The sequence below is a fragment of the Verticillium dahliae genome, genomic scaffold (assembly GCF_000150675.1).
Source record: "Verticillium dahliae VdLs.17 supercont1.3 genomic scaffold, whole genome shotgun sequence".
Taxonomy (NCBI): Eukaryota; Fungi; Ascomycota; class Sordariomycetes; order Glomerellales; family Plectosphaerellaceae; genus Verticillium; species Verticillium dahliae.
Window position 1 is genome coordinate 106,413 of NW_009276940.1, and position 22,301 is coordinate 128,713.

The 22,301-nt window shown below is 55.5% G+C and overlaps 8 protein-coding genes and 1 non-coding gene across 9 annotated transcripts; 4 read left to right on the plus strand and 5 right to left on the minus strand.

The window, feature by feature from the left end:
* Positions 1-1,633: 1,633 nt before the first annotated feature.
* On the plus strand, positions 1,634-3,382 carry VDAG_01675 (uncharacterized protein; the record flags this gene model as incomplete). The annotated part of the gene is made up of 2 exons (XM_009657704.1): positions 1,634-1,808; positions 1,869-3,382. 2 exons carry the CDS (start codon positions 1,634-1,636, stop codon positions 3,380-3,382), a joined length of 1,689 nt encoding a protein of 562 aa, XP_009655999.1.
* Positions 3,383-4,285: 903 nt separating this feature from the next.
* Positions 4,286-5,369, plus strand: VDAG_01676 (uncharacterized protein; the record flags this gene model as incomplete). The annotated part of the gene is made up of 2 exons (XM_009657705.1): positions 4,286-4,350; positions 5,135-5,369. The coding sequence occupies 2 exons, from the start codon at positions 4,286-4,288 to the stop codon at positions 5,367-5,369; spliced, it is 300 nt and encodes a 99-aa protein (XP_009656000.1).
* A 1,738-nt stretch (positions 5,370-7,107) lies between these two features.
* Positions 7,108-9,863, minus strand: VDAG_01677 (transcription factor SPT8; the record flags this gene model as incomplete). Its single annotated transcript, XM_009657706.1, has 5 exons — positions 7,108-7,217; positions 7,532-7,568; positions 7,630-7,846; positions 7,904-9,791; positions 9,845-9,863. The coding sequence occupies 5 exons, from the start codon at positions 9,861-9,863 to the stop codon at positions 7,108-7,110; spliced, it is 2,271 nt and encodes a 756-aa protein (XP_009656001.1).
* Positions 9,864-11,151: 1,288 nt separating this feature from the next.
* On the minus strand, positions 11,152-11,222 carry VDAG_20078. The gene has a single exon. It is a non-coding gene; the product is annotated as a tRNA-Gly (tRNA).
* A 679-nt stretch (positions 11,223-11,901) lies between these two features.
* VDAG_01678 (serine-threonine kinase receptor-associated protein) lies at positions 11,902-13,279 on the minus strand (the record flags this gene model as incomplete). Its single annotated transcript, XM_009657707.1, has 3 exons — positions 11,902-12,266; positions 12,320-12,951; positions 13,011-13,279. The coding sequence occupies 3 exons, from the start codon at positions 13,277-13,279 to the stop codon at positions 12,094-12,096; spliced, it is 1,074 nt and encodes a 357-aa protein (XP_009656002.1). The 3' UTR covers positions 11,902-12,093.
* A 946-nt stretch (positions 13,280-14,225) lies between these two features.
* On the plus strand, positions 14,226-16,665 carry VDAG_01679 (ubiquitin homeostasis protein lub1; the record flags this gene model as incomplete). The annotated part of the gene is made up of 3 exons (XM_009657708.1): positions 14,226-14,273; positions 14,348-15,437; positions 15,488-16,665. 3 exons carry the CDS (start codon positions 14,226-14,228, stop codon positions 16,663-16,665), a joined length of 2,316 nt encoding a protein of 771 aa, XP_009656003.1.
* Positions 16,666-17,290: 625 nt separating this feature from the next.
* Positions 17,291-18,123, minus strand: VDAG_01680 (uncharacterized protein; the record flags this gene model as incomplete). The annotated part of the gene is made up of 3 exons (XM_009657709.1): positions 17,291-17,518; positions 17,591-17,919; positions 17,985-18,123. 3 exons carry the CDS (start codon positions 18,121-18,123, stop codon positions 17,291-17,293), a joined length of 696 nt encoding a protein of 231 aa, XP_009656004.1.
* A 1,798-nt stretch (positions 18,124-19,921) lies between these two features.
* On the plus strand, positions 19,922-20,903 carry VDAG_01681 (uncharacterized protein; the record flags this gene model as incomplete). The annotated part of the gene is made up of 2 exons (XM_009657710.1): positions 19,922-20,309; positions 20,359-20,903. 2 exons carry the CDS (start codon positions 19,922-19,924, stop codon positions 20,901-20,903), a joined length of 933 nt encoding a protein of 310 aa, XP_009656005.1.
* Positions 20,904-20,930: 27 nt separating this feature from the next.
* Positions 20,931-22,008, minus strand: VDAG_01682 (uncharacterized protein; the record flags this gene model as incomplete). Its single annotated transcript, XM_009657711.1, has 3 exons — positions 20,931-21,518; positions 21,610-21,658; positions 21,692-22,008. 3 exons carry the CDS (start codon positions 22,006-22,008, stop codon positions 20,931-20,933), a joined length of 954 nt encoding a protein of 317 aa, XP_009656006.1.
* Between the last annotated feature and the right edge of the window lie 293 nt (positions 22,009-22,301).

A 22,301-nucleotide genomic window follows, 5' to 3' on the forward strand; every position in this document is an offset into this window, starting at 1 on the left:
ATCCTCCATGTTCTGTCTGCTACACCTCAGATAGATGGAAGGACGCCAATCGACGCATTGGCGATCGCCCTTTCCAGAGGAAGGGGGGAATAGTACCATGTACCATGTACATATCTTCTCACTCCGCCCAAAGTGCCCGAGGAAGGCGCCTTGAAACGGTAGGCATGCGAGATAAACAGAGGAGGAAGCTGCGAGGCCAAAATAGGCTTCACCGGTGATCAAGGGCTGCAGGTACTGCTGCTCGCCGGAGCCAACACCATTGAACCGCCAGCTCAGCACCATCTCGGTACCAATATGCACGCTGGCGCGCGCCGGGTGCCCACCAGAAGCCAATGAGTGAACACAGAACAGCGATGAACGACAAACGACGAACGAAGGCCGACGACGACGAGCAAGCAAGTCCCCCCCAACACACATCCAGACTTTCGGCCCCCGCCCCATGACGCGCTTCACGAGATTAGCTGAAGGACCAGATAAAATCGGAGAGGTTCGTTTCGTCGCAGGATGCTCCTTGCTTCCTGCCAGGGTCCCCCCCCCCCTCACCTCACATCACCACCACTCCTCTCCCCCTCCCCTGTCTTGGCCCAACCCCCAAAACCCCCCTGATCCTTTCACTTTGCCGTCGGTTCCTGGTCCATCACCAAGCTTGACCCCCCCCCCCCCGTCATCCTTCTTGTCCTTCTCTCGTCCGTGTGTCGCTCAGTCCCCTCTTCGGATCGGATCAGAGCAAAGCAGAGCAGAACAGAGCACGCTCCTTTCTCCACCCTGCCCGTCTCCTCGCCCACCCATCCTCCGCCATCCATGGAAGCCATCCTCTCTCTCGACTGCTCTACCAGGTCGGTCACTGACCTTGGATCTTGTTCCTGACTAACGAAACCCGCTCTTCGCCCCGGTCGTCCGCTAGCCTGGCCAACGCAGTTTTGCTTCTTCCATAGCTCTCCTCACGGGGACCCTGCCTGACCACGACCTTACTTACCACTGACGGGCCTTACCTACCCTGCCTGCCCTGCCTCCTTTCAACACCACCACGTTCCCGTCCGTCCTCCCCGTCATCCGTCTCACGTCAATCCAACCCAAGTCAATCGTTTCCACGCACCTCTTCGGCGCACGATATCACCTCACTCGCTTTTTGAACCACGATACTTCGATTCGCAGCTTGTTTATTTGCACCCTCGGCCTCGATTTGCCTGCCTTGCTCACCCACACACTCGTTTTCACGCACCTTGGGAATCGTCAGTCACCTGGCAGCAATCACACGGAGAAGCCGAAGGGGGAAGAAAAAACCACACACGGCACTTCCGCCAGTTGACTCCGCTGACCACCACTCGTCTGGAACCCCAACCACGAATCGAATCACATCACCGTGCTCGCTCTTTCCGCTCTCCGCTCTCCGCTCTCCGCTCTCCGACCACGTTGACCAGTTTGGCTTTGCTTTTCTGAGTGCTGGACACAACAGCCACGACTCACCACTTGTCCAACGCCGCAACCGCCGTCTGGCTGTGAACCGAACGAACCACCCCGCTACCTGCGTCCGTCGACCTCGCCTGCGTCCATCGACCTCACCTGCGTCCATCGACCTCACCCATTCGCGCGTTTTGCCTTCTGTCTGACGGGAAGAAAGCACAGCGTCGCCATGGATCACACAATGCAGGATGCACCTGCCGACGTCTTGGTCGAGGCCAGACGCACCCTCGAAGCTCTCAAGAGCTCCGGCTTGTCACGCGAAGTCCTGTTGGAGATGTGGGAGGCTGGCGACAGGTCCTCTCAGTCATCGACAGAAACCGTCTTGGAGGATGCGTCCACAAGAGGTTCGTCTTCGACCTTGTCGTCCCCTTCCACGCCACTGACCGGCCTGCCACCACCTCCAGCCATCTGTCACGGCCAGATCGGTCACCGACCGCGCATCTCCGTCTCCTCGACCAGCTCCGGCTCATCCGGCCACGCCAGCATCTGGTCTATGGGTTCCATGAACTCGAACGCCTCCATTTCCACACACTACTCACAGCCCGCCATGGGCCCCTCATCCCAGTCTCAATCCGTTCCCCAGCACTCTGTGGGCGGCGCTCTGCCTCAGGTCGCCAGCGCGCAGACTGGATGGGGCCCTGGACGGTTCAACTTTTACTGGTGCACCTCTTGTGAGACCAGGTTCAAGCGCAAGTACGACTGGAAGCGTCACGAGGAAGAGTTCCACGAGCGTTGGAAGAAGTATCCCTGTCCCGAGCCCGGCTGTAACCGGAGCTTCTGGGGTGCCAACACCTTTAACCAACATCACAAGTCTTCTCACGGCTGCAAAACGTGCCCGCACTCCGAAAAGGTCGTCAAGTATCTCAAGCGGAGAAAGTACTGGGCATGCGGCTTCTGCTCTGCCCTGCACCCTTCGCGAGAGCGCCACGTGGAGCACGTTGCGAGGCATTTTGAATCGGGCAAGACAAAATCGGACTGGATGCACTCGAGGGTTGTCTATGGCTTGCTGCATCAGCCCCTGATTCACGAGGCTTGGAAGGATATCCTCATGGGCAAGGCTGCCGAGTTTGCCGGCCGCCAGCCCAACTTCAGCTGGAACCCAACACAGACTGGACGCGCCCAAGGGTTTATGGAAAACGAGTGCCCCGGTCAGCTGCAGGACCTACTCGAATTTTTCTCAGGTTCCAGCACCGAGGCTGAGTCGATCGTCTCGGTTGCCTACGAGCTCGCCGACCTTGTGTTCCTCAACGTTCCAGCATCGCCGCCCATGGACTACGCTCAGTGCTACCCGCCTCAGCCCACAACTCTTGCTCCGCCTCCGCCCCCTCAGGCATATCCGCCACAGCCGCTCCTACCGCCGCCAGCTATTCCTTCTCAGACCCTGCCCACTCAGCAGCCGTCGCCGCCTGTTGTGCCGTCCCAAGAAGGCAGTCATCAACCTTTTGTTGACCAGATGCGGAACCAGCAGCAGCAGCAGCAACAGATGGATCAAATGAGGAACCAGCAGCAACAGATGGACATGGACCACATGAGGAATCAGCAGCACATGGAGCAGATGAGAAGCCAACAGCAGCACATGGACCAGATGCGTTCTCAACAGCAGCATCAGCAACACCAACAACAACAGCAGCAGCGGCAGCAGCACATGATGCCACCGCCACTTTTCCACCAAGGCCAGCCAGTCACTCGCGCTAGTTCCGATCCCATCAGGCACTCACTTGATCGCGAATTGCCGCCGCCTCCCCAAGAGGCCCCGCCCATGAATTTTAATTACATGCCCAACAACGTCGTGTTTGAAGACTGGGAGAGCTTTGGTACCACAGTCGTCGATGACCACAGCTCAACACCAACACCTGTGTCAGCAGAATGGCCCATGGTGCCAGTTCAATACTACCATCACACGCCTGTTGGGCAGTAATGGTGGTGATACAAAGCAGATGACATACACAAACGTACACATACACGCACAAATACCCCTATACACTCACATACCCCCATTCAAACACCAGCCCAGCAGCGAAGGGCCCTTTCCTTGTCAAGTTTTCAATGTTTCGCGGGCATTTTCGCCATGAGGTCAGCAACATTTAGTATATAATGGTAATCTTCACCTGTGTCATTTGTATCGGAACGGCGGGTTCATTGGTTTTAAGTTCAACAACAACATGTCATGAGGATTCTCAAGGGAAGCAAAACAAGAGGGTGAATACACTCTATGGATGCCTTGTTTTTTCCCCCTTTGCAATGAGAGGGTCCTGATTGGAAAGACGAGGATGAAAGGTCAGGGCAACCATGGGAATGAGCCACATGGGCCATAGGAGGGGAGAGAAGACAGTGGTGGAAAGAGTTTAGGGAGGGTTCAACCAAACAAACAATGCACCAGTTGTTCGTGGAAGACCCATTACGCTTGATGGTCAACGCCCATGCGATAGATTCTAGTACATCACGCATTAACCTTGTCTCTCCACCCTAGTCTACATGTGCGTGACACCGTCAGTCACATCACGCCACCACTCTTGGTCGAGCAAGATTTCATGACGGCTTCATCGCCACAACAGCATCCTGCTCTCAATGCCAGACAGACGAGCAAGCAAAGAGATTGAGCAAGCAAGTGAGCCCCTCTGCGACAGAGCTTACTCCAATGCAGCTACCCGCAGCTGCAGCTGATGCAGGGAAGGCCTCTCCCCCCGCCCGTCGCCAACTCCTCTTCGATCAGGTCTAATGAATCCGGTCGACCCCCTGGTCCTCAAGCCCCCCCGCATGATCTTTGGGCCTGTAAACGACAGAGGTTCTGTTTGCTCTCTGGGCGTCGCTCATGTTCATCATGGAGGCTATTGGCTGGCTCGCCGAGCCTCGCCTCGGCTTTCCTACGACTCGGCGACGCAGCGCGTTCGTGACACAAGCCGACGCATAATGCAGCCCCCTTCACCGTCATCTTGCAAACAAGGCGATTGCGCTGTAATCTGTGGACATGAGGGGGCCCCGTGATGGTTTGTCGCTCGCTTGCCTCTGACCGGGAGAGGCGTCGTAGGAGAGGGGAAAGGTGACCTGGTCATGGTATGATGACCCGATCACAGACTCCGGCAGGCAAGCCATCATCACACAAGAGGAGACGGTCTAAACTAGGTGCACGGAGAGTAGGAGAAGCGGAGAGGGGGCAGATGAGAGGGACGGTAGACAGTCCAGCTGATGTTATAAACGAGCTTGGTTCTTCTTGGTGTTGAGACTTGGCCCCTTTCGCTGCCCTCTTCATGAAGTCCCCCTTTACCTTTCCTCCCCCCGTGAGATTTTCTAGAAATACCTACCATCTCTTTCCGTTTTTCACGCACACATCAATCATCAGACCTCTCGTCTTTTGTGTCTCGATCCGCTTGACAACCCCAAGGCAGAGCGAGAACGAGTGAAAGGCCCTGTTTATCACCACTCATCTTATTGCGGCATTTGAGACTCGACTCGTCGAAGGCCTACCCGTCCATCTGGTTGCTCCTGACGCGGCCATCCGTCCCGATCCAGAAGAAAGATCTCGTGTACGTCCCCGGTTTGCCTCTCGGCATATGTCGACAGCCCTTTTCTCTTCTGTCGTGGCTGTCTCCCCATATTCTCTTTCCTCTTCTTTTCCTTTCTAGAACTCGAATCGAATTCATTTCCCAAGCTGACGGTATCCCGCCCAAAGAATGTCTCAGAACGCCGACCAAGCCGCCTGCGAAGCTGCCAAGACCCGACTTGGCACCGAAGCGACCGCCATCGCTTCGGCCGAGGCCGCGGCCAAGGCTGCCGCGCTCGCCGAGGAGCTCCGGGCTGAGGCCGAAAGAACGTCGCCTCCCCCGCCCAAGAGGCTGAGCTTCGCCATGGAGCGCTACCTCGGCGAGACACCGGTCCAAGAAGTATTCAACGGCATCAACAAGTGAGACGATGTATGGTGAGGGCGCTCTGCAGTTTGTGGATTGGCTTGCTGCTGGCGGTTTGTGCGGTTCGTGCGCTTGAATCTCTGGTTCTATTCTAGTTTCACGATTCTTTGGCTATTTGTCTTTCGGCGAGATCCAAGTTTGAGCTTTTGGGGGGTTTGATGCAGACTGTCTTGGTGGACTGCTCTATCTTGTTTTGATTCCTGGTTTGAATGTTGGTAGGCCTTCTCAGAGGATTGGGTATGTTTCTCTCTTCGACGCTAACGAATTATGACGAACGTATGAATGAATCAAAGATGCTGCTTCGACCTCGTTGCTGTGCCGTTCGCATGGTTACTCGTGACGTTCGGATGCAACACTGACATCGGATAGATCTTCGTGTTGCGACGTACCAGGGCGTGAGTAGTCGCGTTGACGTGGTGGAACGAACGGCCTGGTTCTTGGTGGCTGTCTGGGCAGGGAAGCGAATATGATGTAGGCACCTGGTCTTGCGTGTGTATGACCAGAACCAGCTCTGTTGGGCGCCATGTCGCTAGTATCTGGCTCGCAAATGGCATCGTGAGTTTGACAACTGCTTGTTTCGATTAAGGCCTTTCCCATCAACGTTCAGCTGCAATCGTTTTCCTTGACCCGCCCGACCCATAAACGAATTGAGCAGCAAAGTAAATGAGACTGGGGTTTTTCTACCTACCTACGGAAACAGGATGCAGGTTCGACTTGGTTAGCACCAGCGCTCAAAATTAGAAGCCATTGCGCACGGCACTAGATATCGCCGCCTCAGCCCCATCCTCAGGGGGCCTTTCATCAGTAATTGTTTGCACCACAATACCCAAGTATAATGATTCTCTACAATCCACTGTGGCAATACATTTCTTGGTGCAGCGATGATTGTCTCTCAAGTCATATTACAGAAGCGATCTATGGAAGCCTGAGACGTTTGACCTTTGTCTCCGTGTCATATATAGGCTCTGCTTCAACAATGATGAATGACACGAACTCTTCACTTTCTAGAAACTGACCTGAAGCCTCAAATTCAGTCATTCTCCACATCTTTGTGGTAAAGCCCCGACCTCGTGCTGAATCAGGGCCGAACCCGGTGATACATAAAGGAGGCGGTAGCTTACAACTGCTTCAGCTCCCGATATAAAGAGCCAAGACGTACTGCACAACAAGACTATGCAAAAGGGTGACCAAATGAACAGTTGATAATATCCTATCGAGTTACGTCTAGTAAAAGTCATGAATGCCGCCGGCAATGACCCGAATACTCCCCTCCACCACCGGATCTCAACGTGGAGCCGCTCTACAACCCATCCTGCCCGAGCAGATATCCCCTACGATGAGCCCAAGGAGCGGGCGACTAACGGAGGTATTGTCATCATCGAAATGCGACCGCCACGCCGGCCACCCCACCGCCGCCGCTCTTTACCCAAGCTCCGCACCCAACCTCATTCTGTGAAAGCATCGCCTCGCAGCCGGCCTTTGCTTCAAGACAACCACCACAAACGTAATCAACAGGAATGCTTTGGAAATGACAGTGCGGATGGTGCTCTGCGTGGCCGGCAGCATGCTCACAGCCAGAGGTCAGACGGCCCTGCTGCCATCAGCTTCGACTCTCCGGTTCGACTGGGCCATGTGGAAGGCATGTCCTGGGACTTTGAGGACGTGTCGAGAAACGCCTCTTGGACTAGCATCAGCGAGCCATCATATACAAGCATGTGCAATAAAAGCATTGACTCTCTTAACGCATCTGGCCAGTCACCTTCGACTCGTGAGGCTTCTTTTCGAGGGCCTCGATGGTCTGGCTGGCCGTTTGCAAAGAAATCATGATCTCGAGGGCAGGGTAAGGAACTACGGAAAGGTTTTGTGGCAGCGGGTGAGGTCGATTAGCAGCCAGAGAGAGTCGGGGGTCTTGCAGAACAATAACACAGAAGCCGGTAGTCCGCTGCTGATAGCAGGACGACGTGGAGTGTCACTGCTTGACATACAAAAAGAAAACCTCTCATGCAGGTGATAGTGTCACATGTTTGATACAACAGCGGCCATCGCACGGGCAGAATAGTACCTGTCAACTGTGGCCAACATGCTCTCTTTCCTACAGCCAAGATTGAGTCGCAACTATAAACAAGGGTATTCCTACTGCCAGTTAACGCCCCAGCACCAACAAGGACCATCCGCCCACGCAAATACGCCCCTGGCACCCTACATGTTCAGCCTTCATGTGAATCTGGAACAGCTCACTGTCCGGCTATTTTTCGCCGACAACGTTGATCTCGTATCCTATCAGCACCTCTGTGCTTGAGCCTTCCCAGCCTCGCGTGCCGGCCGTCGAGATCATGAAGCGACATGTGCGATCGAGATATAGCGAAGAGATGACACCAGCACGCGGTGGGCCGGGAACGATGAGGAAGGGAACGCTTGAGTTTTTAAACGCCGCCGTGTCCCTCGTGTCATAGAGACGCAGAATATCATGCGAAGCGCTATCAAAGATTAGCATGGATCGTGGAATCGAAAGAACAGAATGGCAAGATGCCTACCAGATCAGGTGTCGCCCGTTGGGCATCGCCCGCACGGCAGTCACGGCGCCGGAGCCAGCTGGGAACTTGAGGGTTCGCTCAGGGTCCCATCCACTGCGGGCCTTGTGGATGCTGAACTCTTCAACAGTGCCGTTTCGCCGGCCTGCGTAAATCCAGTTGCCGTCAGGACTCCAGGTGGCGCCCATGCACCACGGTGGCACGCCTGTCCGGGTGCCGATCCGCGCGACGGGATCTTGGACGCGGCGGTCCCAGATGCGGATAGTGCCGTTGATCGCGGCCGACAAGAAGACAGTATCGGAGGACTGTGTTGGGTCGAGCGGGGGAGGAGCTGGTTTAGAAGAGAAGACGAGGGACGGCGAGTTTGGAGGCTGCTGCTCTGTCTGTGCAGATGTGACAGCTTCAAACTCACCCATTCCCATGGGTTCGGTAGGTGTTGGGTCTGTGACCATGGAGTCGGCCGCTGGCCCGGGGATAGGTGCCGGGTGCACAACTAGCGAAGGTTGCGGTGGGGGTTGCTTCGCCACCAACGGGCTACTCGGAGGCGGTTGAACAGCCGGGGCTGGCACCGTCTCGGAATCGAATGTCGCCATGTCGGCGGAATGATCCATGCCTCCCTCCATACCGCCATCCTGACCTGATGCATCATGCATGGTCATGTTCATGGCCTGTGAGAATTCATCATCGTCATCACCCCCGAACCCTCCGGCGCCTGTTTCGCCGAATAGGGATCCAGTGTCACTGCCGCCAAAGAGAGACTCATGCGCCGGAGATGCTTGGGCTTCCGTCGTTTCGGCCGCTGCTGTGTTGGCAGGCACTGTGTTGAATGTGTCATTGGCGCCAGCGAAAGCGCCGTTGGTTGGGGCCCGGTTGTTGCTCGATGAAAAGGTCTCACTCTTGACCTGAAAGTCAGACGCCTCGGCGGGCACCGGTGTACCGTTGAGGGGCCGTAGCTCGATGGCCGAGATCTGGTTACCAGTACCATCAAAGCGTCGCTTGATGGTGCCTGTGTTCAGGTCCCAATCGAGGATGTTTTTGTCCCAGCTCCCACTGAGCACGCTCGTTTCGTCTTGCGCCAGGGTCAAGACGCTCACAGCGTTCGTGTGCTGCTGGAGACAGGTGATTCGCTTACCCTCGTCATGCCGCACGCTCTGCAAATTGATGCCACCGGATTCGAGGCCAGACAAAAGCCACAAGGCTTGTGAATGAATAGCAAGGGAATACACGGGCGAGGTGACGTGCTCCTCATTGCCGCGCGGATTGGGAGGGCTGGGCTCCTCGTTTTCCCAGTACGACATGAGGATGCCCGCCTTGACGACGCTGTCGACGAACGGATGGCGCTGAGCGACGGTCAAGAGCTGCTTGCCATTGATAGTACCAGGGCCGTCGTACTTTCTGATGTAGCCATCCGACCCACCGGTAACCCAGTAGCGTAAGTCTGGCGTCACAGCGAGGGCGTTGATACTGGTGGCTTGCGGGGCAGCCATTGTTGGGACGATATCGTACAGCCTCGCCGTCAGGGCTTCCGGGCGGACGGTGGGGAAGAGTCGTGACGACGGAGGCTGGACCCTCTCGTCGTCTTGCGCTGAGGGGGAGCGCGAGCCTCTTGATGCGCCTGCTGCACCAGCCTGCTCGCCATTCGCGGGGTCAGCCTTTTCTGAGGCGCCGTCGTCAGGGCCCTTGTTTCCAGCCTCTTGCGCGTCATCTGCCGTCTCTTCACGCTCGCCATCTCCATCGTCCTGATCATCATCGTTGTCATTGTCGTTGTCGTTGTCGTTCTCGTTGTCATTGTCATTTTCGTTGTCGTCGTCATCAGCTTCATTATAGCCATCGGCGTCGTCGGCATCTTCCATGACCTCGTCCTGGTCATTCTCGGAGCTGGCATTCGACTCTGCCATATGCGTTAGCGAAGTAACGAGGGTTGGGCGAAGGGAGAGTGCACACCTCTGTCGTCCTCGTCCATGTTGTCGGGCATGATGCCTGATGCCAGACTCCGAGCCCAATTCAGATCTCAGTCGAACTATTCGGAAAGCCGTTCAAGCGACAGGATACGGCCGATGGGCGCGAGGCACCACGGAATGCGACAACGAGCTGCTGATGCGAAAGGTGCTGACCCCGAGAGGGTAGGAGTGTCAATTGACGTCGCGGTAGGAGGTTGGCGAGGGCCAATCAAGTTCGGCAAGTAGCTAGCTAGATACGATGTCGCTCGAATGTACGCCAGAGTGGCGATCTCAAGCTCGGCAAAGCTACAATATCTGAAGAGGGGTGGTGACATTCATTGGGTTACAACAACGACGCGGTTCGACTGCTGGAGCTTGGACGGGGAGATGCGTCGTGGAGGGGTTCAAATGCGGCGGCATGATTACATAACTCGTCCCCGACTGCGATGAACCCCCATCACCCATATCTCCTTTCCAGAACTCACTTCGGCGCATCACTTCTCGCACTCAAACGGGGGTCTTGTGTCTTCAAAGGCATTTCTTCTCTCTGCTGGACGGTTGACGAGGCGCCACATCATACACATACATATACGCCCGGGCCGAGCCTATCATGGGATACCATAGTACACGACGCAATCATACTGGATTCTACCAAGGGCGTACTTCTCCTTCTGGAAGCTAAAAACCAAGTTACCTGTCTACTTCCTCTGCAAAAGTAGATAATAACGTCTAATGTTCACTACTAAGAGGAAGATTTACTGGGAAGCGGTTGATTATGGCATGGACTGTTATCTGCGCCTCTTTTAGTCGTGACATATAGCCTTTCCGACAACTACCCAAACAACCCAGTCATCGAGACCCTAGAACCTTCTTGAATTGCATTTATAAGATGTCATCGATTGATCCCTTCCAAGTCAAGGACCTTGTGATGCTTGTTTCCTCCATTTCTTTCCCTCCGGAGTGCAGGGTCTGGTGGCAGAGCAGCAGACACGGTCAAACTAGGCTGGTACAGTAGGTATGTTCTTGAGCTGGACCAATCATCAGTCAAGTAAATCAACAAGACCGCAAATCCACGAGGAAACGGAAACTGGCCCTTGCTGGACAAGTATGAAGCAAAACAAATGTCAGGGTTTGCTATGGAGACCTGGGCGGTCATAAGAGAATCGGTAAGGGACCCCACGATGTCGGCATACGAGTCCTTCGTAGAATGTAACGGCCGAACAACGGAAAACGTAACGACAATTCGTTCCTCAGCGTAATTGCCGGCATGTCTTGACGAAAGACGATTTCAATGGCAAAAGGAAAGATGTCTGCGTGAACTGGGAATCGAACCCAGGGCTCCCCGATGGCAACGGAGAATTTTACCACTAAACCATTCACGCTAGTTGATGTCAGATTCACCATTTCTGTGACAATATATCCCACGCACAAAATGCGTCCGCGTTGGGTACGTTTGGTCTCCTAAATCGATATCTCGTTGCGTTACTTCACAACCCCATTGTCGTTCTCCGACTCCAATAACGCGCTTCGTATGCGGTGAGGTCTATTAAAATGATTCTCCCCTCAATTGACGCCTCATTCTACCAACTACAAAGCCAAAAGGCGTTAGAATGATGTGTGGCGCTGCCCCCCTGATTTGGCTTCCATCGCCCAATATCAAACTCACGGCTCACACGAATTTTCTGAGTATGGGGGGCCGATGTACAAAACCAACTGAAATCAAATATGCAAAATCCACTGCATTGTGTCAACACATGCTAACCATCTTCAACCGCTCTATTTTCGTGGCATTCCGCAATGACATCAATGACAGCGGGCTGTGACGTTTGGACAGGCACCCAGCTCACCACTCGAACTAAGACAAGGCATCGTGAAGGTCAATGGAGGGGTCAAGGCCCCCAGATGACCGAAAAACCTGTGTAAGTAGATGTGTCTCGTGCTGCCCAATAAATCTTGTCACAGACTTTGCGAGTATTGGTTTACAAATCCCGCCCTTTCCCGGAACTGAGCTACCTATAGAAAGAGGGATGAAGAGCCATACGAACGACTTGATTGTGGTAGTCTGTGAAAATTTGAGACTTGGTATTTGCTTCTGTTTCTGTACTATGCTTCCTGTGCCCAGCGGCATCCCTGTCTACTCTAGCTGATCGGTGTAAGGAGGGAGTGGTATGACGAGACGCGACTGCTGCCTGGGGTGAACAAAACACCGCCATCGTCAGTCGAGGATGATATGAGCCTGCGTTCGCTGTCCATCTAAGCAGCAGGCTTCTCAGGCTGATCGACCTTGTCCACACGCCAGAGACCATAAGGCCCGTCACAGTTCTTCCACATTTTGATAGTACCGTCCTCTGATCCCGTAGCGTACAGTTTGTTGTCCGGCGAGAAAGCGATCGACCAAATGGGACCGTGGTGTCCCTTATGCGTTTCTGTACCCGGGTTAGACCTTTCACTGACAGCCCATTAGAAGACCAAGACATACCAATGTCACTTCCATCATCCCAGCGGCAGACCTTTCCCCAGGTGCCAGGCTCCTCACCGACAACAAACTTGCGGCCCTTGAGGTCAAGCCCGACGCTGGCAACTGTGTGCTTCATGTCGAGACGCTTCAGCTCCTGCGTGGCATCAGATCCACTCCAGAAGTAGACCCAGCGACCAGCAGAGACGGCCAGCACGGGCAGGCCACCACCGATGTCCGTGGGTGACGTGTACTCAGGAGCTAGTGAAACAAGCTCGCACGACTTGATCTCGCCGTCGAGAACCTCCTCCTTGATCAGCTGCCGGCTTGGCAGATCGAACCAACGCAGCGTCTTGCCTGAGGCGGTGACAATAATGCTGGGGTTCTGTGTCCAAACAATAATCTTGATCGACTCCTTGTGAATGCCCTCGCCAATTTCGTGGCCAGTTGAGGCGGCAATCGTCTTTGACTCGGAGGCAGGGTTCGATGCGTTGTGAGAGAGTCCATGCTCGGAAAGGTCGAACAGGCGCAGCTTCTTCTCGTGGCCACCAGTGGCAATGAGATCCGAGTTGTCGGGGGGATAGGCGACGGCGCGGACGATATGATCGTGCTGAATGGTCAGTAGAATCTCGCCGGTGTGAGTGTCCCAGATCTTGCTGTGGACGGCACGTCAGTTATACTGCAGCAGGCACGTGGGGCATACGATCGAACGTACGCAGTAAAGTCGGCCGAGGCAGTAGCCGAGTTGCTAAGGTCGGGGCTCAGCCTGGCCTGCCAGACAGCACCCTTGTGACCGATAAAGGTGCCGATCCAGTCGCCGGTGAGACCATCGCGAAGCATGGGATTACCATCCTTGCAAGCAGAGATCATGAAATATTGGCCGTCCTTCTCAAGCGGCGAGAAGCAGATGTGCGGGACGGGGCGTGAGTGGCCGTGGCACGTGAGGGGGACGTAGGTCCGCGCTGCGACTGTGTCGGTCGACATGATGTTGAGGTGTCTTTGAAGAGTCGGTATGTCGATTTGGATGTACGGGGTTGTGCAGGATACGCGCGAAAATGGGGGAGCGTCAAAGGTTTGTCTGGAGGCGCGCGGTCGCGATGGGTGGTGGATGTGAGCCGAGGGGTATCGTTATGGTGATAAAGGAAAACAGCCGTGACGTCGTAAAGTCGTAGCGTGCCTGTCGTGATCAGTATCGAAGGAGGAGAAAGTTGCAGGCACTCGAGATGGGACGGAAAAGGAATGGCCACCGCCTCGAATGTTGGAGAGGACCGTGAAGAACGACGTGGGAAGAAAGTAGAAACGCAGATGCCCGTCCACAGCAATCGTCCCGTGTCTCGACCAGTGTGGGGCAAAGGAAGGAAGGAAGAAGGGGCACGGGGAGGGGGGGGTTCAAGCTGGTACCTAGCTCCTACATGTACATAGTAGCTGGTCGCCGCTCACGTTGCTGGAAGCAAATGGACCCTGACATGAGACGTGCCCCGCCATCAAGGGGCCGGGCCCACTGTGGACGATCTGTGCTGAAGCTTGAGTCACGATCCGAGGATTAGGCGGAATGTTGTACCTAGAAGCTCCTCCTTCCCCTGACGGACGGTAGGAGCAGCGCGGGGGATTACCTAACTCGCACTTGCCATGTGCGTGGGTACACCCTGCCGCTGGCCTTCGACTCCCAGCTTCCATCGTCATCGGTAGCTCAGTTCCCAAGACATTCTGGTCTCCTCATCTTGACAAATCACCTCTTCCCCCTTCTCCGGCCACACGGTTGCAACACGAGCGCCCACGACTTTATTCCTTGTTTGATCGTTCATTGCTATGAATCCTGCTGATCTGCATCACACCCATCCGATTTCTTGACGCAGTGATCTACGACACCGACTCTCTCTAGCCAGCCATCCAACAAGCTCTCCGACCCATCCCTACCCCGCCGATCGCCATGACTGACTTCAAGCTTTCGGCCCAACTCACCGGCCACGACTCTGATGTAGGTCGCTGGCAAACCTGGGAAGACAAAATCCTCAATATTCTTGAATTAACGCATTTATCTTTGCCTCGCAGGTCAAAGCCGTCAGCTTCCCTTCTCCTGATGCCGTCTTGACAGCGTCCCGCGATGGCAGCGTCCGCAAATGGCAGCGAACCGCTACCTCCCCGCCAACCTTTGAACCTACAGTCTCCAGCCAGAACTCGGAGTTCGTCAATGCCGTCGCATATCTTCCTCCTTCCAACCTCTTCCCACAAGGTCTTGTGGTATCTGGGGGCAAGGACACCTTTGTCGAAGTGCGCCAACCGAACGCCTCCGCAAGTGATGATGCCGAGCGTCTCCTTGTCGGCCACTCTCAGAACGTCTGCAGCATCGATGTGTCCCCGAGCGGCAACTATATCGTGTCCGGGAGTTGGGACTTTCAGGCGCTCATCTGGAGCACAACATCATGGGAGCCAGAGGTGCGGCTGAGTGGCCATGACAAGGCTGTCTGGGCTGTCCTGGGGCTAGATGACAATACGGTGCTGACCGGCTGTGCCGACGAGAACATTCGCATTTACGATCTTCGTAAGGCCGTCGCTGGAGAGGCTGCACCGGCATCCACCATCACCACACCAGACGTTGTACGTGCGCTGTGTCGCGTACCCAAGGGCCACCCGAGCGGCGCCGACATCGCCAGCGCCACCAACGATGGTATCATTCGGCTGTGGAAACTGAATGGCCAGCAAGTTGGCGAGCTGATTGGCCACGAGAGCTTCATCTACTCGTTGGCAAGCCTGCCATCCGGAGAACTACTTAGCGCCGGTGAGGATCGCACACTAAGGGTGTGGAAGGGCCTTGAGTGCATCCAATCCATCACGCACCCGGCCATTTCGGTGTGGGCTGTGGCGGCGGACCCCGAGACAGGTGACATCGTGTCTGGCGCGAGCGATGGCGTCGCTCGTATCTTCACCCGCAGCAGCGACCGCCTGGCGGATGCGGAAACCCTCTCCAGCTTCGAAGAGTCAATCAAAGCGTCCTCGATTCCTCAGCAGCAACTGCCGGATATCAACAAGGAGAAGTTGCCGGGGCCTGAATTCCTCCAGCAGCGATCCGGCACAAAGGAGGGCCAGGTGCAAATGATCAACGAGGGCAACGGCTCAATCACAGCCCATCAGTGGTCTGCGAGTAGGCATACCCCCCGTTGTAGACGCCCATCGCATACTGACAAAGCGCAGGCCAACAGCAATGGATAAGCATAGGCACAGTGGTTGACTCCGCTGCGAGTAGTGGAAAGAAGACGGAGTACAAGGGCAAGTCCTACGACTTTGTATTTGACGTTGACATCGAAGACGGAAAACCCCCTCTAAAGCTTCCTTACAACCTCTCGGAAAACCCTTACGAGGCCGCTACTAAGTTCCTCGGCGATAACGAGCTGCCCCTCACGTACCTCGACAATGTCGCCAACTTTATCACCCAGAATACACAGGGCGCGACACTAGGTCAGTCAGCCCCCCCGGCTGCCGATCCGTACGGCACAGAGGCGAGATATCAACCTGGCGAGCCTGCTGCGAAGCCTAATGTTCTGCCCCAAAACGATTTCCTTAGCATTACAGCGGCTAAGTACGATGCCATGGTCAACAAGATCTTGCAGACCAATTCCAATATGATCTCATCAGGTCGCAAGGACTTTGCACTCAACCCCACGGAGCAGGCAACGCTACAGGAGCTTCGCCAGGCAGTAGAAAAGGCGACAGCCATCAGCGAACCTGGACTCAACTTGGCGATCAAAATCGTTTCCAGATGGCCGTATACCGATCGGCTTGCAGGCTTGGATCTCCTGAGGTGTATGGCACCATCGCCGGTGGTCGCTGGGTATTCGTCTATTCTTGGGTCCATTGTCCAAGTCGCCATCAGCAGCGCCGCAGATGTCCCCGAAGGTGGCCCGCCCAACGAGAACAGCGTCATGATGGCCCTCAGAACTGTCGCCAACCTGTTCAGCTCCAAGGAAGGCCGTGAGGTCGCAGCCAAGGAGGCCTCGACCGTGGCCTCCTTCCTGGAACGCGTGGTGGGCATAGCCGATGGAACATCCATCGGTCAACACAACCGCAACCTGCTCATCGCCGCGACTACCACCATCATCAACTACTCCGTCCTGAGCCGGAAAGACAAGGCTGTCTTTGAGGGTTCAGACCTGCCCAAGCGATTGCTGTCAGTATTGGGCAAGATCCTGACGGAACAAAATGACTCGGAGGTGCTATACCGCGGTCTTGTCGGACTGGGCACTTTCGCTACGAGTCATAAAGCCATTGCCGAGTCGCTCAAGGCACAGGAGTGGGTAAAAGCGGCCAAAGGCAAGGCTACTGAACCCAGGGTGAAGGATGTCGCTGGAGAGTGCTTGGACCGGCTTTGGTAGGCTTGCGAATTATGAATTATGATGGATGAAGCGTTGGCATAGAGTAGAAGGACTATCGACAAGCTTCGAATGAAGGTTTGACCTTGCTGCAGGTATATAGTCTAATGCGATGTTGCTAGAGGGGTTGAAGGTGTCATTGTGTGAGCAGTACGGCATTTATCTAGCCGTTTGTCCATTAAACATTACGGGCTTCTTTATCTTGAATTTGATGACGAACTGTTGAATTTCGTGAATTCGCGTGGATAACATGCTCAGTACTGAGTGTGTCTCTGGTACATGGCATTATTCGAAAAGGCAGCGCCAAGAGTGGATCAAGGTCATTTTAATTCCTCTCGTCCTGCTAGTAAGGACAGACTCATCTGATAGATAACACGATGATGGGGAGGAGAGAATGCCCCCCCTTGGTGTCTGTCTGTTTGACGGAACACCTACGACTGTGATGAAAAGAACGGATTTCCCAACCTCCGCACATGTGGCGGTCCCTGATTTCGCCCCGAACGCCGCTGATCTATGCCTCGGATATACAAGATGAAACAAAATGTCCCAAAGAACGCAAGAAAAAAAAAAACCACGCCAGCCCTCGGGGTAGCTTCTGCTTCTCTTTCTATCTCGCTCTTTACGACTCTCACGCCAGGAGGAAGGCGCCCGCGGCGAGCAGCGGCGCCCAGCCGAGCAGCGCGCTGCTGCGCAGGACGGCCTCGGCGCCGGACTTGACGACTGTGTTGCTGCCGGATGCGCGCGTCGTGATGGTGTAGATGTCGGCGGCGCCAATGTCGGTCGAGTTAAAGCAGTTTGTCGAGTTGACCTCGGCGATGCGCTCGTCGCCGGGCTCGGCAAAGGTGATGTCGACGCACTGGAGACGGGGACGGCTGTTAGCGTGCTGTTCTAGGTGGACAGGACATTTCACGCGAGCGAGCAAGCTTACCGAGTACAGAGCCGCGCCGTGCATGGCGTGCTCGACAATCTGAATGGTGGCGTTGTCGCCGGCCTTGACGGTGACATTGTTGGGCATGGGCAGCTGGGGAAGGCAGACGGTGCCGGGGTAGGGGTTCTTGCTGGGGCCGAGGATCTGGAAGGGGACGCCCATTGTGTTGGACATGTTGAGGGGACCGCCGTCGGGGCCGCCGGTGCCGAAGCCCATGTTGATGTGGACGGTGGCCGTGAGGTGGCCTTGGAACCAACCGGGCTGGAAGGCAACGGCGCCGCCGGTCGTGGGCCAGTATGTGCGGTTCTGCGTCAACGGGGTTCCGCCGCCTGGGTGGCATGTTAGTTTATACCGGCCGGTTCAGGAGGGGAATCTTGGAGACATCGAGGCTTACAAGGGAAGGTCCACTGCATGCCGTAGGGGAAGGTCTCATTGGTGATGAGATTGTTCCCTCGCCAGCCTGGATAGGAGATGACGATGTGGGCGGCGGCCGCCGCCACGAGGACGAGAGCAGATAGTGTTGAGGCGAGCATGGTGATGAGAACGTGTGGTGGTTTCGAGAGATGAAGTCTCAACAAATGCAGGGAGTCTCGTTTCGACCTGAGTTCCGACAGGCTTTTCTTTTTGAAGACCCTTTGTTCACAAGGCTGTCAAGAGATTCGAACACCTGCAGTCAGTCCAAATGTCGAAGGTGGCTGGGTCGTCTTTGTTGGTCTGCTTGTGTAACGTTGGGGGTGTTGTCGTCTTCGTCTTGTCGAGCTCTTTCACAGTCCAGCAGTCGATATTAAAAGATGCTTCGTATCGTCTCGCGCAGCAGGACGATTCAGTCTTCGGAGTCGCAAAATGGTTCTGAGAGGAGAGACGGGAGAGGAGGGTGAGCGTGAGGCGGCCCTCCCGAGCTATTATCACTGGGTCAGACACAGTAGACCACACAGCAGCAGACCACCCGGCCCCGACGATCCAGCCGCCCGTCTAGATGCAGGCGCATGGCGTTCGACCACTTGAAGATGGGCAGCACACCTGCATGCGCCCAATGGGGTGTCGCTGGAGGCTTTCTACCCCCGCCCGCGACATGTCTTGTTCTGGCCAGGCTCGTGTGCAGAGAGGGGAGTTTGAAGGCCAAGCTGGGGGCCGCGCGACCAGCAGTTGTCCTGCATGCCGCGTGCTTCCGCAAAGGCTTGCCCACCCCTTGTGCGACCGACAGGAGACGAAGCCAATGGGGAGCTTCGGGGGCCGGCGAGCCGCCGCGACAGCTGTGATGGGAGTCTGTGATTTGCCCACGGGAGGAGAGTAAGGGTGCAGGCGGGTGATGAGCGGGGAGCCAATGGAGAGCTGGAGATGCGAGCAGGCATTCGGTGGCCAAGACGCTGAGTGGCGGGAAGCCAACACTGAACAAGGGTCAGGGTGCTTGTAAGCGCCGACATGAAGTTGGTGTCATGCCAAGCCCAATGTGCTTGTGTGCTTTGTGTACTGGTGCCCCTCATTCTCCGGTCTGACCTGGTCTTGGACCTAGTGGGTGATGGGGGCTATTTCGGTCCCTGTACATGTACATGAATGGTGGTATCTGCACCTGTGGGAGCTAGGTGACCTTGATGCCGTGGCGGTTGATTTCGAAGCTACGGAAGTCGCAGATCGTCGGCATTGTACTCGATTCCACGACTTGTGATGCTTCGTGTCCATGCTGAATGATGACTGCGCTGCTGACGACAACTCAACTCCGGGTTTCACTGTCGATCGATTCTCTGACAAGTTGTCACGCCGCCGCCTGGGTTTCGCCAAACGCCATAAGCTGACTGCTGCACTGATGGCCATCCGAGTTTTGCCAAGCTTGGCAATGGCCGCCGCTGCCGATTCGTTGCTTCGGCGTTGAAATACACGCCGCAACGTGCCTGGAAAGATGTCGAATAGGTGGCTTCACAAGTGCCGGAGGATGAATCCTTCGCGTGGACCAGACTGAGACGTACTCTCGGGTTGTTTCTACCATGTGTCGCTGGAACCCAAGACAAGGCTTCATGCCAACTTCTAGATGACTTGCGAGTTTGCCTACACCCACCATTTCTGCGAACAGTTATTGGCTCTTCTTTGCGATCGTCGATGGACGCATGATAATTAGTGCTCTGAAATGTGCTTGTTGTGAACAACAGGTATGGATATTGTAGTTGATTTGGAAAGACCGAGGGGTCCCTCCGAGTTCTGGTGCTCGACTTCAGTCTGCCATGCAGCGTCCACCTTAAGGGAAAGCGGTCTAGAGTCACCCCTCATTCTGCCGAACCCCCCCCTCCGAAATTTGGTCAAAACCACCATCTTTATGTCAATTGATCGCCATCAATCATGTCGGAAAGCCTTCCCGTCGAAGACGGTCCTGTCGAACAGGAAGAATGGACGCGAGTGAGATCCAAGTCTAGATTCCGCCGCGCCCCACGAAACACTGTACCATCGGCACTCGCCAACAAAATCAAACCCGACGAACCCCACCATCACAAATCTGTGGCCGACATCAAGACCGAATTCGAGACCTTCCACACACGATGGCACGGATCGGATGCTCACCAGCGACTTTCTGTACTGCTTGAAAAGAAGAACAAGAATGTGCATGCGCCAGTGAACAAGGCGGTGTGCTTGGGTGTCGGCACATTTGACACGGAAGATGGCGGCTGGGACGCCCGGAGGAGGACATACATCCAGTTGATTGCTTTCCTGGACATGGTTGAGCTGCTATGTACGTGAAGGATTCCACGTCCGAGGAGACTGATCTGACAATTTTGTAGCCAAAGAATCAAGCGAGCCCATTCGCTGTATCTTCCAGGAGCCGCGCTTCACAGCCAACGACAAGGCATTTCTCGAAAGCCTTGGCCATGAAATTGTCGAGTCTCCTGGCGCCTTCGAGGCTGTCGACCGACATTCCCTCCTCTTCGCCATTCACATGTATCGACCGATATACGAGGCCGCGCTGTCCACACTGCCCGCAGTGTTCGTTGGCACCGGTTGGGAGACGTGGGACGGCGTGGGCAACTTGAAAGAGGGCGACTTCCAGTGCATGAAGGACATGCATGCATCACACAAGCTGCTGCCGTTTCCGCAAGATGGCACGCACACGACATTTTCTAGCACGTGTATCTACTGGAGACCTCTTGAAGAGTCAGACGGCCAATCCTCTGACGCGGCTGACGTCGTGCCTCCAAACGGTGCCACCGGTCATGGTGTGCCAGAGGTGGCTAAACTTGAGGATGGCAAAGATCAGGCCCAAAACGCTGGCGCCTCTCATGGCACAGAAGACGCTAAAGAAGCTATAATAGGTGCGATCCAGAGCTAACCGGACACCTTTTTAACTCGCAAGCATTCACTCCGCCTCGTACACGTACAACGTGGCATGGCCCTCCTCGGGCAGGAAGTAGAGCTGCATCCTGCCATCAACTACGTCGACATCCACTGGGTTCTTCGTCACCAACACGCCATGGTCCGTCCTCATGGTGATTGGAACCTCCATCAGCGGCTCCAGCGTCTGGGTATCGACGATTGCGACTCCGCCGACCTCGACCCCGTCTGCCAGCTTCGCGATGCCAGAGCAGAGCATCACGGCGCGGTCGTCATACGCCTTGGCGTGCCCCAGAAATTTGCAGTCCTGATAATCGATCCAGTGTGACGGGTTGATCACTCTGCGCTGTGGCGATGCGAATTTTGACAGGGGTGGTGCTGGTCTGTCAAGGCTCCATATGGAGCCCTCGCGGCCGCCCCAATTGAGAGTCGTCAGGGTACGATTCGAGGGATCATGGACAATGCCCCCTTGATGGTCGCCTACTCGAAAGAGGGTTTCATGTTGGAGGGTGGCAGGACTCAGGCGTAGGGCTGTGGCCGCGCTGTTCGGTCGGTATTCACTGAGAGTAGCCCAGATGAACTCGCCATCATAGTCAATGCCACCCAGGTGATACTAATTTGTGCGTGTCACATAAAATTCATCACTCTTTTCAAGAACGGAAAAAGTAATCAGGGTTCAAATCATTTGCGACTTGTCGACGTACCTCTCTTGAGTCTTTTTCGCTCAGCGTTGCGTCGGCGATTCGCTGGCCCCTGTCCCGTCAAACACGACAATGTGCCCCGAACCCAGCACCGGCTGTCCGGTCTATGCCATCCTCCCATTGACCATCAGGAAATTTCCGCGTCGGGGCTGTGTACTCGCCAGCAGAGACGAAGTAGCGATCCGTCCCTACCTTGGCGATCCCTTCTGGTTCCCAGAGCTCGCCCTCGAAGGGGATCTTGGACACGAGTCGCCAGGACGTTGAGCGCGTGAGCTTCGAGAACTGGGCGAGTATCTCGTCGGCATGGGTGAGAGGATTTGGCGGCGGCAGAGGCGATGGTGCGAATGGGGTCGACGGGCGCGTGATGGTGATATTTGGGGATGCCAAGGAGGGTCGGGCCATGGTGGACAATGGCAATATCGTGGCGCTGCCGAACAAGAAGAAGTAGAGGGCACCCAGAATTGAAGTCATTGGACGTTGGCGGAACCGTTTTATTCGGCCGACTTTGGGAGAGGACAGCAAGTTGCCGGCTGTTGTTGCGCATGCGTTGTACCGTTTGGGTGATGCGGATGGGCCGGAATGTGGACGCAGGTGGAGGTCACTGGGGATGTGAGTACCGTCATTGGGGTGCACAGATTGTCTTTTGACAGGGCTTTGATTCGGAGACAACTACATTGAGGTTTCCCACGGATACT